Source organism: Sinocyclocheilus anshuiensis, unplaced genomic scaffold (assembly GCF_001515605.1).
Source record: "Sinocyclocheilus anshuiensis isolate Anshui unplaced genomic scaffold, SAMN03320099.WGS_v1.1 scaffold1836, whole genome shotgun sequence".
Taxonomy (NCBI): domain Eukaryota; kingdom Metazoa; phylum Chordata; class Actinopteri; order Cypriniformes; family Cyprinidae; genus Sinocyclocheilus; species Sinocyclocheilus anshuiensis.
Genome location: NW_015555949.1, coordinates 183,287 through 199,280, shown reverse-complemented (window position 1 = coordinate 199,280; position 15,994 = coordinate 183,287). Strand labels below are relative to the sequence as shown.

The window sequence follows — 15,994 nt, the reverse complement described above, 5'->3', positions numbered from 1 at the left end:
TTTAGAAAACACGTCACGAATTTGTGGAGGTTTATTCCTTTTCACTGCGTCTCATATGTTTTTAAATGCAATCTGTGTGAATGGTGCTTCAGCTCTTTGGATTAAGCAATGCATAAATACATGATGCTGTTTTGTTCATAATTGTTTATGCAATTTACGAAATTATATTAGATTTTTATGAGTTAATTTAGACATAATGCACGTTTTTTATAGACAGTTATTGCCTTGTTGACAATTTAAATGCGCTGCATTATTTTCCTCATTGTGCACTCCTGTGGCCTCGGGAGACAAGACAAAAGTTTCCTTAAAACCTATTTAATCTGCATATAAAACATTGGAAATGAGATATTTGTTTAATTTTTATTTTGTGTTTGATTGTTAAAACAAAATATATTTGTTGTTTGTCTCAATAAATTGGGTTAATTTAAAAATACAGTGGTTAAATTTAAGCATTTTTTTTTCTATTGCTCTTTGTTTTAAAAAAGGTTATAAAAAATGTCAATAATTATCGATACCGAACGATATGAAACATTATATCGTTGATACATTTTTTTTAGCTATATCGCCCAGCCCTAGGTCAAAGTAGTTTTGTCAGGGCCACCGTGAGTGTTTGTGTGTTGAAACTCTTTTAACTGATGCTGTGTAGTGGGCTTGGTTTGTCCGGTGGATGGGAGGGGTAGGAATGTAAATCCTTCCCCAGAGAGGGTGACAGGCTCGCGGGCTCAACAGAACCTCTGCCCCCGGTCCCAGAGTGCCAGGGTGGGTCACTGTTAACCCGGGCCTGAGTGTATGTTTGTGTGTCTGCAGACAGTGCAAATATGTTTTTTTTTTGGCTGGCTGGCAGTTACTATGGCTTTGTCACCATAAACCTTTGTGATTAATATTAAATACATTTTTAGGGGTATAAATATAGTGATCTGACAATAAGAAGTTAATGCATTGTTTCCAGAATTTATGAATCAAATGCATTTACCATGCAGAATTTTATATGTTAATTTCTTATTCAAGATACTGTTCTTAATCTGTTTTCAGTTGTAAAAATCCACCAAATTCTGATTTTCTGATTTCTGATTCTGATTTGAACATAATTATTTTTGTCAATATTGCAGTATGGTGTAAATTGTTTATTTAGCTAGGCTATATTTGATTTTTGTCATCGCATTTAACATACTTTTTAAGTAACTTTGAACCGAGTCCAACCGAATTGTGTCAAAGAAATGAAATTGACTTATTGTCAGAGCAAATATTTAAGTTTCTGTTAATGTTTGTAATGTAAATTTGTTTAGTTCCTGGTTTCATAAGAGAATTGGTATAAAATAGATTCTATGAGATTCATCAATTAAAAGCCAATAAAACTTCCAGTATTAGGCAATATGAATTATGAATGCTTATTATAAGCATTCAAATATATGTACATATTTGTTAAAAGCATTATTCATAGTGCTAATGTCAACAATCTGGCTCCCCCTCCAATATTAAGTGTTACGCTCTAAAAGTGTGTTACAGGGGTTCACTTGTGTGTGTGTCTGTGTGTGTGTTCAGTAATTGGGCTCTCTCTCTCTCTCACACACACACACACACACACACACACACACACACACACACACACACACACACACACAGTGCTGCTGGAGCGTTTAGAGGTGCCAGGGAATTAGTGTGTGTTTATTGTCCTAGCAGAGAGGGAGTCTGGGTAAGCACTTAATGCCACCATAGGAAACAAGAGGTGGATGAGACCAGCATTCTGAAGAAGGGTGGAAAATCACTGCACACGCTCAAGTCAAGAGCTGCTTTTACTGAAAGCAGAAGAAACATTATATATATTCATTACATGAGTTATGTTGTGTGATTGTGTGCAAATTATATGTAGAATGAAAAGTGAGTGTTTGTATTTGTATTGGTAATTTGTGTAGCTTTTGTTTCATATTTATGAGGATTAATATACTCTATATTAGGGATGTTCAACCGGTTAACCGACCGTAAGAATTTTGACCGATTAATACAATTAGTTAAACGGTTTAAAAAGTCATTTAATTATTTATTTTTTCAGCAATTTATCAAAATATTTAAAACGGTTTGCTGCATGGTTAAAATAGCCTACGCTATTTTATATAAAAAATGTGTTTTTTAGGAAAAAAAAAGTCACGTACAAGTCGCATTTTATTATTTCATTCAGAAATAGGCCTAATGCCGACGCGAAATGTTTACAAACATTATAATAAACACTGTAAACATAGCTAGGCTATTTTAGTTCCCCTCACTCCACAACAAAGCCTTTCAATTAACAGTATTTAGAAAAGAACAAGAATTAAAAATATAAGAAGCTATAGCAATATAAATGACAAGCCAAAACAAATTCATTTTAGGTTAAAACGAAACTGAAACCAACGTTGGCGATGTATTTGAATGGCAAATTATTATTTATTATGTACTTCACTCGCGTTCCAATATCCACGTAAAACAAAATGTTTTGCATAACATCACGGCGGTACAGTGATAACACTTAACCTTAACGGCTTAACTTTGCATGGCTTTCTATACATCTCTTCTGTGAGACGCGAGTGCAGCAGTCATATTTGTCCGTCTAAAAAATGCGCTGATTATGCGGTCTGTGTGAATGGCTTGATTTTGGTTTTAACCCATTCAAGATCTTCGCATTGAGCTTCTATATTTCTCTAATATTTTGAATGAATAACGCAGCAGCGGCGCGTCTCGTGGGCTAGACTAACAAAACATTCAAATTCAACAACATCACTTACATCATCACCGCATCTCGCGCGCCGCTGATGACGCTCCCTGATGCACACCTAACATTCAAATGCAAATGTTTATTTTAAATTCGACTAATATTCATTCTTTATTCACAATCTCCTCATCACAGGCAATATCACAGCACTCATTTCAGCATGTGTTCATGTTTGTGTGTGCTGTCTACGTCACTCATAGCACGTGCCTATATCGAGTGCCATATCGAACATTTTTTCTATCGTTATCGAAGAAGGTGTGCCGTCGATAAATATCGATACCGTTTTATCGCCCAGGCCTACTTTGACCTGAACTCACCAAGTCCAACAGCAACGGAAGCTAATATCGATGAATTTCTAAACAACTCTCAAACAGTTTTCCGTTTCAGGAAATAAGAACAGGAATCTTCGGATGAAATCAAAACACTAGTAGAAAGAGGTCAGGATTAGGGATGGGTACCGAAACCCGGTATTTAATCGGTCCCGGGGCTAAATTTTGAAAGACCGGAGTATCGATAAGCTCTGATGTTAACAGTTCTGCTATCGGTACTGGAAAAATTAGTAACACACACATACATTTATTATTGCTATATATACATTATCTTGCAAATTCTATCTCACCAGAGTCGCCAGCTGTTTTTCAAACATTTGTCTATGATGCATTTTTGCTATTCGCAATTCAGAAGCGAGATCGCGCTCACGCGGAGGAGCTTCAGCACGCGCAACATGAAAGCCCTGTTTAATTATGATAGAAGAGAGAACTAAACATTCAAACATCTGCTTACACTTTAGGCCTGTGGCTGATTTACTAAGCTAACTAAATTTTTTTATTTCGATTTTGGCTTCTAAGGATTATACAAAAGAAGACATGAGGTAAAGCTATTAAAAACTAGCTGCGTTTCGTATTGCGCAACTTCTTTCCCTTCACAGCGGTGCGCATTCGTTCCTCCCTAAAACCCAAACTTAACGTCAGAATCAGATCAATCGGTGATTGTTGTAAGATGCCGTCTTTACTGTTGCTAAATTGCGTTACATGTTTGATAATAAAACGTTGAAAGCACAATCCGCACAAGAGACGCTGTTCCTCAGGCCGAAATGTGTGCGCGCGGCGCGCTACAAAACGGACAAACAAATTACACTTTGAGCTTCGGGCGCATGTCCAATCGATCAAATACACACAAAAATATGTCAAAACAAATTGATGTTTTATATTCATTTCATTAAATATTTTTTACACATTTCAGAATATAAAGCAATGTTAATTCAGCCCTTAATTTGTCATATATATATATATATATATATATATATATATAACAAAAAGTACCGATAAGAATACCGTTAAAGTACCGAATCGTTAAGCAGTATCGGTAAGAGTAGTAATACTGTTAAAACCTTAACGATACCCATCCCTTGTCAGGATGGTCCAGCAACCAACTAGTTTATTAGTGAGGTCAGCTAGTTAACTTTATATTAATTCTGTCTTCTTTCTAGATGAATTCCATTTCTGTGTGCTTTAATAATTTTCAGTTTTGGTATTTTATAGGGGATACATTTATAGAGATAATTGTAGTAAACTCTCTCAAATATGTTGTGGCTCTACATTCAGTGCTGTCATTACAGCACAAACAAATTCATCGCCTTCAAATTAACAGTGTTTTTGTTTATGATTTGCACAATAAAATGTTTTTTGGCCTATATAGACATTTATATATTATATATATGTGCATATCAAATGTATATAAAACCCCTAAATAAGCCTAAATATGTTAAAGTATGTAATAAGCCTAAATATGTTAACCCACAACTAGTTAAATAAAAAAATAAAAAAACATCAACCCTCTTTGAGAAGCTTCAATAATTTCTGTTGTTGTTGAAACAACCTACCAACTATGTCGTTTTGCGCATTCTTAACAACCAGGTTATCGCATTATTTAGAACGAGAATTAGAATGCATTTACAATCCGAATGTAACATATTTACAAAAAGAGCGGCCGAAAATGCTAGCAAAGAAACACTGTAGTTAAAAGATAAAGAAAGACAGGTTGAGAAAGACCCTAATATGCATAATGCAGTAAAGCAGTTACTTTAAGGTATCACCCCACATCACTGGGTGCGCATGTGGGTGAGAATTTCGTAGGCGGCGATCGAATGTACGAACAGCATTTTTTCCTGCCAGAGTCACGGCTTGGAAGAGCCCGTCTTTCATAACATAATGCCAGAAAGATACACGGTGGCCCTCAAAGCTAATCACATGACACCTAAGCTTACCGGGAGGACAACGGACCAGGTCAATGCCCGCTGCAGAGTGTGTATACAAGTATTGTACAGTACGTTTCTATGTAAACAAACAAGGCAAAAAAAAAGAGATTCCAGAGAAAACACATGGAATATGTTTGTGTGCTACAGACAGACAGACAGCAAAGGAGAGAGACATAGACACAGAAAGATAGAAAGGAGGAAAGAGGTTGGCTGGTGCAAGAGTGCCATCTAAAGGAGGCAGAGGTACTGCAAGGCATTTGGTGGGGTAAGATGTTAAACTTTAGAGTCACTGATTTCATGATAAACTCGCACTTACAAAACCTACATCAAACATAATTATCAACTGAAATAAGAAAAAGCTCATGTCTAAACATGACAACAATTTTTTTTTAATAAAACAAGTAAAGAACATTTATGTGCACTTCAAATAAAATAAAATAATAATAATTTAGAAATAAAATAAAAATTTCATGAAAAATAAGGAAATAAATAATAAAAAAACACAATTTATGCATAAAGTTATCCTGTTGACAAAAATGGCAATGCATAAAACAAATTTAAAGACTAAAATTTAGTACTGTCTAGTTTTTATTACAATATTGACTAGATAAATATATAAATATTTTCTCTGACAATATTTGATAATGAATCTTTACTAAACCAAATGCACTTAGAATTCTAAAAATTGTTTGTGCATTTCAAAAGAAATAATTAATGCATGATTTACTTTTTCAGCAAAATGGACCAAAGAAGGTATTGAGAAGAAAATAATAGTTTCTAAAGGCACAACAGCCAAATTAGTGGGTCGCAGTTGACATCTTTAAAAGCTTAGTCAGACATATCCCACATCACACCAAATCAAATGAAATCGACATATCCTGCCACTGAGGATTGAGCAGGAAGATAGTAACGTGGGAATGAGGAGACCTTTGATGCGAAAAAAAAACAAAAAAAACAAACAAAAAAAAAAACAATCATTTACTTTAATAATTAGAACCGTAACCCCTTCTCCCCTCGAATCCCTTTTCATAACTACTTTATTTACATCTTTCAATATATCTAAACATACCAGCGATGTTCTACTGTTAAGAGGCATGAAAAAAAGTCATGAAGGAAGGCCAGTGAACTGCAGCGTTTTGCAGAGAACAAAAAAAGCTACATTTTTTAATCTGTAAAACAAAACAAAAAACTTCGTTTATTTATTAATTTACATTCATGCGTTTAGCAGACACTTTTTTAATAAAGCAATTGTTTATATTTGCAATACAATATATATGTCTGTGTGTGTTTTTATTTATTTATTTAAATCTGCATAGGTTTTATTAGACTAAACCTATATTATGCCAGGCTTCAAAACCTGGACCTTAATCACAAGCACAGCAGCGTTCAACAATAAGGCTGCTTTTTCATTCAAAAAATATACATATTATACAACTCAATGTTAGCTATAAAATCAAACACACATTTGCGCTAGAAAACAAAAACTACATGTGGTTCAATAAATAAAATTGTGACTTAATTAGTGTTTATTTTTGTGGATGCTTCTCACAAGTTTGTTATCTGTTACCCAGCTAGATAACTTTACCTTGTATTTAAATTTTATTCTAAACAGCGAAACATTCTAAACATTCTAAAACAGCGATTCTAAAAATTCAATCTAGAAGTTATTGGCTGTTTGTACACATTACATGATCAACAAACACAAACACTGATCCGAAAGCTCCATTAGACCATTATTTTCGTTCAGACATGCTCAGGTTTTCACAAATAGCAATACAGATTTGTAATATGGGGTTTATAACATTTATAAAATTGGCCAAAGTTTCAAAATCGGTGCATCCCTATTCAAAACTGTGCAGAGAAAAAAATGTCACACACAAAAAAATTCTGATCCACCTGTAAAGTTCTGACTTGGAGCCATGATAAATCATATCATGCTCTGACATTAAACTTTATAGAGATCAAAAAAGCTTGACTTTGCTCATACCTGTATCTGAAGACTTTACACTTGCACGAGCGCTTCAGCTATGAAGAGGATCAAGTTTGGAACGAAGGACACAAAAGCGCCACAGACGGAGAATGAAAAGAGAGCGACGGCAGGACCAAAAGAATAGGATATGCTGGAAACGGGAACGTGTGACAAAAGAATCAAACGATTCTTTGGGAGACATAAAAATGGAATGGATTATGTGTTTTATGAAGATCTCACCGGGCCGGTTGCAAAAAATGCTTTCAAGTCACCTAATTATCAGAGAAACCTGCAAGAATGTCAGAGTTTGGACTGAGAATAAGAGATAGGAGAGGAAATTCGTTGCACACACACACACGTTTTGTGTTAGCACACCTGGGCAGAGGAGGGTAGCACACTCTCCAGGACTGATCCTGGGTCAGGTGACCTCTCCACCGAGCCTAATAGCCGGCTCCTGTCTGTCTGCCGTTCACACACACTCAAGACAGGCTTGCGGTACCTGGCACAGTGCAGCAGGGAGTCATCCCAGACCTGTCAATCAGAAAGTGGCAACGAGCAAACACGGACCTCTCTGTCTCTCTCTCACACTCACACACACACTCTCTCATCCACGCAGTTGGCCGACGGGGGGAGGTAAACGGTTGTGACAGGGGGCAGTAGGGTTGGGTTGAGCCATCTATCATAAAGCCACAACAGAGTAACATAAGACCAGAGGCTTCCCTCCACACACCCACAGAGCTCGCTCGACAGCACCTAACAAATACATCTAAAGGGAGAGTTCGTTTAAAGGGAGGCATCGTTTAGTTGTGCTCATGTTGATAAAATCCATATGAATTTCTGCTGTGAAGAATAAAAAGAGATGTTTTGCAGAGTGTCCTCAATGGCCTTTTGCATACAGGGAAAGTTTATTTTGGACTAAGGATTTTGATAGGGCTCTATTCTTTTTAGGAGCACTTTTTCTAAACTCTTTCTTTTAGGAGCACATTCTGATCAGTGACAGAAATTCACTTTCCCATTATGAGGCGGTATCTGCCTCCTTAAATTTATTTCCAGGGGCATTTTTTTCTAACCTTATGAAATGTGTCATATTAAATGTCAAATTCTTACATTTAATTTGATTTAAATAGATTAATATTATTTAAAGTTTTGAATATAGAAGTATTAAATGATTAGAATAACTGAAATTATAATTTAAAAATTAAAATAAAACCACCAGTAGGTGGCAACAAGTCACTGTCTTTGTCACTGAATTATTCATTTAATCCATTCAGTCAAAATGGCTTAGGCCTATTCATTTAGGAATGAAGAAAAGGACCACACAAACAGCAAGAATGCACAAAACATTAGCTATTACATTCTTTATATTATTAAAATTGTAATATTTCACAGTAAAATAAAAACAAAAAATATAAAATAAGAATTATTATTTAATAATAATAATACAAATAATATTACACACACATACAGGTGTATATATACAAAATTTATACTATATTTGTGTAAATAAATTTCAGTCTTTATGATTTTGTAATCACACTGAGCCATAATCAAAATTACAGTTTTATTTTCAGCCCTAAACATAGTTAAATTAAAGTTCATGAAAGTGGTCCAAAAAACCCATGTGCTATAAAACCTTGTGAAGACATATGATAGCTTTTTTTATTTCAGTGATGCAAATTACACAATACGTTTTTCAGAATGTGGCAAGTTTGGATGTGGAATGCAGTGTTTCCCACAGACTTGCACTCTATTTGTGGCGGCATATATATGCAAATTCATTCTCTGCCAGCAGGAGGCGCTTGCAGAGCGGGAGATATAGCGGTTTCCCCGGTAATGGCTGTACACAAAGCAGCGCTCTGCTCACAAACACTGCTTTATCAGACATTACATGCAAGATGAAATGAAAATGACATCCAAAATTTTCTGAAGACAGTTGGATTCCTTCGGAAATATAGTGATATAAAAACACCCGCACCGGGTTTCGATTTTGAAACAGGCAGTGCTCATGTTCATTCAACGAAGTCAAAGCCTGTTGGAAAATCTATTTGTGGCGGTCAGTTTTGATATTGTGGCGGGCGGCCACAAATAAATCAGTGTGGAAGTTTGGAACTGCAACTGAGATATGAGAGAAAATGACAAAATTTAATTTTGATCTGTTCCTCACACAAGGCCTTTCTAGACTTTTGAAAATGTCGAAATATTGTTCTTTAGTCATATAGACTTCTTTTATTTGTGTCTTTTTTAGTGCTTTACAGCTCTGGTCACCACCCACTTCCACTGTATGGAAAAGGGCAGCATGAACATTCTTCAAAACTTTTCATTTTGCGTTCTATTAAAGAACGTTTCGAACAACATGAGGGTAACTAAATAGCAGAAGAATATTCATTTTGGATTGAACTATTATGCACCAAGAGCTTGTAACACTCCAAAGAGAAAGGAAAAATTGAAATCGCATCATATGACCCCTTTAAGCAAGGAATAACTATCAAAAAAGTGGAGTTTTCCAAACACATGGAAATTCTCGGAGGCTTCTCCTCTGGTCCCACAAGTATGAGCTGTCCGTCAGATTTATTTGATAGCGTTTTAATTTGCTCTTTGATTTGATCTGGATGAGCAAAGTGGCCTGTTTAGGTACAGTATTTTAAAGGGGTCGACGAATGGAAAGTAAAAAAGACAAATGGATCCAACGTCGCCAAACCTCCGTAAAAGAGCAAGTAGGATGGACGAGAGACAAAGACCGAGAGCAGAAGAGAGAGAGGAGAATAAATCTGCACTCCTCCATCGATCCCAATCCTTTCTGCTCTCATCTTATCTTTGGGTCTAAGGGAGCCAGGCAAGTTTAAACGATTCTGACCTTGTCCGACATAAATAGTCAGAAAACTACAAAGAGCAGATAGCCCTCTCTCTCCATGAGCAAAAGGGGGACGAGGAATGGAAATACATTGAGATAAGAGGAGGGGAGAGCGATAATACAGGAGTTACTACATCAGCGAGAGTGTCACAGACAGACATAAACATCACACCGAAGCCACTTTTCCACCGTTAGGGTACCAGTGGCCAATCTGGAACCGTTCCGCACGTTTCAATGGCAGAAAAGGTCGTTCTAGATGTTAAAATGGTCTCTGCACTAGCCCCCTAAACCTGCTGGTCTCAAAATAATTTTATGTAGAAAAATCATGCATGAATTTTGATTTATTTGTATATTAGTATTTAGATGCTAATTACAAATATTTTTTAAACATTAAAAAAATACATATATATATATATATCTTTTTTTGGCTGATTAATTCTTATTAATAAATTATTTGCGGATTTATTTCTTTAAACACTTTTTTTTTTTTAAAGATGTGGTAGGATCAGTGAAAATAAGATGGCAAGACGCTAAATCAAATATGTTCTCAAAGCATTTCAGGCCAGACATCGGCTCTAGCACATGAACCAGCACCATTTCAGTAAAAACAGGGTACAGATGAACTGAGAGAGACAGAGAGAGAGAATGTGAGACAGTAATGACTATTATACTTAAAAGACAAAATTATTTTCATCAGGTCGAATTCTCCTGGCTGTGTGCCCTTACCAATCAGAGCGGGCCCTGGGCCCTATTCTCTCTAAAGAAGATGTGAATGTCGCGGTGGAAGAAAAGGAGAAAAGACGGAGGCCTTTAATATTCATCCTTTTCTCTATTTAGAGTGTAACGGCTGCACCTGACATCTACGGAAACTGTGCAAATCTCTTCATGCAATGTCAGGCTCTCCTCTAATCATTTTACGCCCTTGTGAAGCTTTGAAAAGAGCCGATAACGAAGCGAGTCAAATACAGAGCTTGCTCAATTCATAAGTTAACAGAAGCACAGCGCACGCTATCAGAGACTGAGGAAATAATCAGCACCCCTGGACCAGGAGATTCACAGTGTCTACACTTCGAGAGAGCGCTGTGATGCGATGCAACAAAACTAGCTCTGTCGACGGGATGATTGTGTTAATGACAGAAAGGGACTGGATATAAGGCTTGCAAAACTGCACCACGCATTATAATTGTCAAAGTTGTCTGTACTGCACATAGTCTATGATGCATGCATGCAATACAACAAAACGAACAGTGGCTGTTAGTATCAACAAAGAGCTGTCTAAAATGCATGCATGCAGTGCAACAATACTAGCAACGCCTGAGTATCAATAAAGCTGTTTATGCTTCAAGGATGCAGAGCAACAAACCAAGCAACTATTAAGTATCTATGATGCATGCATACAATGCGACCAATCGCACAGCAAACTTTAAAGCTGCACGCATATAAAACTAACAGCTCTTATATCCTGCAAAGCTGTCTATGACGCATGCATACAATGCAATATAACTCCCATAACAAACAAAACTGCATGCATGCAATGCAACCGAACTAACAATGCCCGTTAATAATAAAACAGTTTGTTGTAGGGATGAAATGCACCTATTAGAATCAACTAAGCTATATATGCTGCATGCATGTATTGTGACCAAAACTAGCAGCTTCCATTATAATTAACAAAACTACTTATCTATGGTGCATTCATACAATGTGAAAAAACCTGCAGCAACTGTTATTATACCAGTTAAGCTTCAAGCATGTAATGCAACAAAACTAGAATCCCGTTTTTATTAACAAAGCTATCTATATTGCAAGCATAAAGTGCAATAAAACTGGCAAAGTCTGTTAAAATCAATAAAATGGTTTATGTTGTATCAGCAGCACCCATTATAATCAACTAAACTATCTATGCTGCATGCAATGCAACTAAACTAGCAGCTCCTGTTATAATCAAAGACATTGCCAAAACTGCAAGCAAAGCATGCAACGCAACAAAAGCTAGAAGCTACAAAGCAAGCATGCAAAGTTGACAGGTTTGACTTTGTTTGCTTGAAGTGCAGATTGTCTTTTTTTTTAATACAAATACAGCAGAGCATCGCTTCTTTACTCTAACTTTCCACAAACAAAAGTCATTCTAACACTGAAAAACAGCAGCAGAGCAATCGTATATATGATGCACAAAGTACTATACATGAGAAGGTGAAAAATTGCATTTACACGAACAGGCTCTTTTAAGTAAATCTCAGTTTCTTAATCAGACCGTGACAGGCAATGAGCAACAGGACATCCTGTGGCTTGGTTCCTTGGTTCCAAACTCCTGTTCCACCGAGATTTATATTAAACATACACAAGTCCTGACTGACCATAATTGTGTCGCATCGCACAGCATGTATACTGTCAGAACGGGCAGACAAATTATGCAGGAAACTTATCAAGTCGTTTTTGGTAAGGACACTGTGTCTACTGCTTCAACAGCAGCAAGTCCAACAGGACCATGTTCTTGTGCCACACATTTGGATCAAAACTGCAGTCCAATCACGTAGCTTCATTTTACAGCTGTAAATTTCCAGAGCAGTCATCTTAATCTTGTTCTCTCTCTGCATAGACGGAGAGACTTTATCAGCCTGTGTGATCACTGGTAATTTCAGTGTACAGATGCAATCGCGCTCTCTCTACCTCCCATTACCTTCTTCCCTCAGGACTGAACAACAATACGCTCCCACACAATAGATAAACAAGAGCCTGTTGACTGGGAGAAAACCCACCACTGCAGCAATGACAACAACTCTACTGAATCCACAGATTATTATGACAAAATTATTTTAATCACTGATCCAAAATAAGTATGTTCTAAAAACACATTTTCATTGTTGTGCGTTTGATCTCAGTGTCTATCAATGTTAAATTCTCTGTACTAGACCAGCTCAAATTTTGTGGCTTGTTAGCGAGATGTGTGCTATACTTTTCTTACATAATTCCTCTGGCAAATGATAAAACACACACACACACACACACACACACACACACACACACATACACAAAAACCTGACCTGAGCCATCTAGGGACAAGAATATCATACAGTCTTAAGAGTGAGGTCTTTTGACTTGGGTCAGTAAGCAACCACTCAGAACTCCCTAGCATCCCTTCAAAACACACTAGCAGGCTGGTGAGTTTTAAATGGGCCAGCACCACTAACTTCTTCTTCAAACACATTTCAAATGTATTTGTCTATCTATACTGTTTACTGCAACCACCAGTGCGAATTTTAGGCTAATAATAATAAAACTATTCAAAACTTTATATCAAATTAAAATCTTCATTCACAGAGTATTTATTATACACTACCAGAGAAATGGAGAAAATCAGAAAGACATGTTCAGACAAATTTGTGGTCACACAGCGCCAAACTGTGGCTGAATATGCTACTGCAGAAGTAGATTATCAAAAAAAAAAAGTTACACTGATATTGCTAAGGTGATGTAAGTAATATTTAACATTCTGTTGTCCTTAAAAACTATTTGTTAATTGAAATAAAGCTTACTATAAAATATTAGATGAAAAACTAAGCAAAATGAAAAATGAAATAAGTAAATTAAAGCTAAACAGAAATATATAAAAATGAATATAAATGACAAAATCACTAAAAATGACTCAAACTTAAACTAAAATAAAAAACTGAAAATATAAAAGCTAATTCAAAATATGAATACTATAATAGTATATAAATAATACTAAAATAACACTGGTTGATATGGATTTGCTATAGGGAATTCTGGCACAAATCAGCCACCCCAAAGTCTCTATTATATTCTGGTTTTTAGTGACTCGGGTCACTTCTTCAATGTAAGCCTATGGGATTTATGGTTTTGGCCCATTTACAAAAACGCAAGATGAGCTGTCAACATTTAAACCTTATTATAAGGGGTTTGTTCAAATCACTAAGCCTAACCATGAGCAATAGTAAAAAAAGAAAGAAATTTCCTTAAGCAAGTAGCACTAAAAATACAAACCACACAAAAATCAATTTGTGTTCGTAACACTCAAACACACAGTGGGGCTCCATAACTTTCATGGTATGGAGAGAAACACATGTAGTACATATTATATATTACAGAAGAATGTACTGTATGTTTAAACTTTTGTCTGTTTTGCCTATAAGAGCACATGTATATTTATGGCATGAGTGTGTGCGAGTGTGCTCAAGTGTAATATGGCCTCCAACTGATCTAGGAGGAAGAAAAGAGAAACATGAAAAAAAAAAAAAAAATGGAAATGGAGGAGAGGGAGAAAAAGACACCCTGAGACTTTCTTCTGGAAGAGGGGCATCCAGCTGAGCGCTGGCTCCAAGCCCAGTTAGACCCCCTGCCATGGCTGGACTCTCTCACACACACACACACACTCACCTGGGATGTCTGCCATCAGGACCAGACCTCCGCCAGCTTCTCACACACACACATGGCTCAAGGCCTACAGCCCGCCGCCTTCCTGTTTCACACACACCGACACCCACAAACACACCTCACAGCCAGAGAGCTTCCTGTCTGACCCGAAACAACCCTGATCATGTCCGCCCCTCCGCCACCCACTGGCACTGCCTCCGCTGTGTGTGATGAGAAGACGAATGTGTGTTTGTGTGTGGGAGATATGAGCCGGATGGGGTGAGAGTGAAGGACTGCAGCACTGGGATATGTAGGTTCCTGTGTGCACCACTGTATGGGACGGAACTCAGCCAATATGGGCACACACCAAAATGGGCATGAGTACTTGAATTAAGGCTGGGCAGCACAACAGTATATATATAGTGTGTGAAATTAGAAACGTGTGGAATGTGTTTAAAATAGCATTTCATGTGAAGGGGAAAATAAGAAATGGAAGAAAAACGCAAAATGTGTATATAGTAGTTATAGTATAGTTATTCCATGTTATTTTACTATTCCATATTATTTTGTTCTTATATGTGAGACTGTAATGACTCCAAATATAGTTATTTTCACATCATTTTAATTTCTGTTAATTATATTTTCCTTTAGTATGTGTGTGCGCCTGTGTGGTGACCAAAGGAAAACATTTGGAACTAATGCCAACAAATTATTTGTCTTTTTTTTATTTGTCTACTGTAACATTTCAATGATCATGTGAAAATATTATGCATCATATGCATTATCATTCTTTTCTTTCAGTGTTTACAGAAACTTTTCCTTTAGTATGTGTGTGCGCCTGTGTGGTGACCAAAGGAAAACATTTGGAACTAATGCCAACAAATTATTTGTCTTTTTTTTATTTGTCTACTGGAACATTTCAATGATCATGTGAAAATATTATGCATCATATGCATTATCATTATTTTCTTTCAGTGTTTACAGAAACACACCACAGGTCATGTTAATTACTAATTAACATTAAATCTAAATACATAAATATTAGGTAACACTTTATTTTAAGGTGTCCTTGTTACACGTTACATGTACTTACTATTGTAATAACAATTAATTATGCATAATTACATGCAAGTAACCCTAAACCAAACCCTAATCCTAACCCTAACCATATAATAAGTACATGTAGTTAATTAATATTACTCAGTACTTAAATGTATAATTACACTGTAACAAGAACACCTTAAAATAACGTGTAACCAAATATTAAATATAAATTAAAACATTGTAATTAAACGTCACTTACTAATTAATAATTAGCATGTTACTACTCACTTAAATTCAGCATTTCTGTGTGTATCATTTGCTGCCATTTAATTGTTTTACTTTTAAGATGCCAAGTTAAAAATGGACCCAGAATTAGAGGTCGCCCGATGTATCGGTTTTGCCGACTAATCGGCACCGATAGTTGATTTCAGTATCAATTTTAAAACTATCGGTTAATTAATCGGTATCGGCCAGTGTGGTCCAACCTAGCTATTGGTATTGGCAAAATCCACTATCGGTCGACCTCTACCCAGAATAACACTTTCATATCGCACAACAAAAAGATGTTATCGTGACAGGCCTACAGTTAGTTCCAGCTCAACATGGTTGTATTATATTTAGATAACTTGATATATTCAGTTCCGCCTTTATAGTGACGGTGGTACGTACCTTCCTGCAGTGAGACGTGCGGAGGGAAGTACTCTGGGATATAGTCTCTCCTCTCGCCCCTCAGGGCATCACGGGCGTCCGTGC

At 36.4% G+C, this 15,994-nt stretch overlaps 1 protein-coding gene across 1 annotated transcript in view; it reads right to left on the bottom strand.

The window, feature by feature from the left end:
- LOC107675973 (transcription initiation factor TFIID subunit 3-like) overlaps nucleotides 1–15,994 on the bottom strand; it is a 61,271-nt gene that overhangs the window by 43,796 nt on the left and 1,481 nt on the right. The window contains exon 2 of the mRNA XM_016470478.1: nucleotides 15,911–15,992. Coding sequence (XP_016325964.1) covers nucleotides 15,911–15,992 — 82 coding nt within the window. The remainder of the gene's footprint in view (nucleotides 1–15,910; nucleotides 15,993–15,994) is intronic.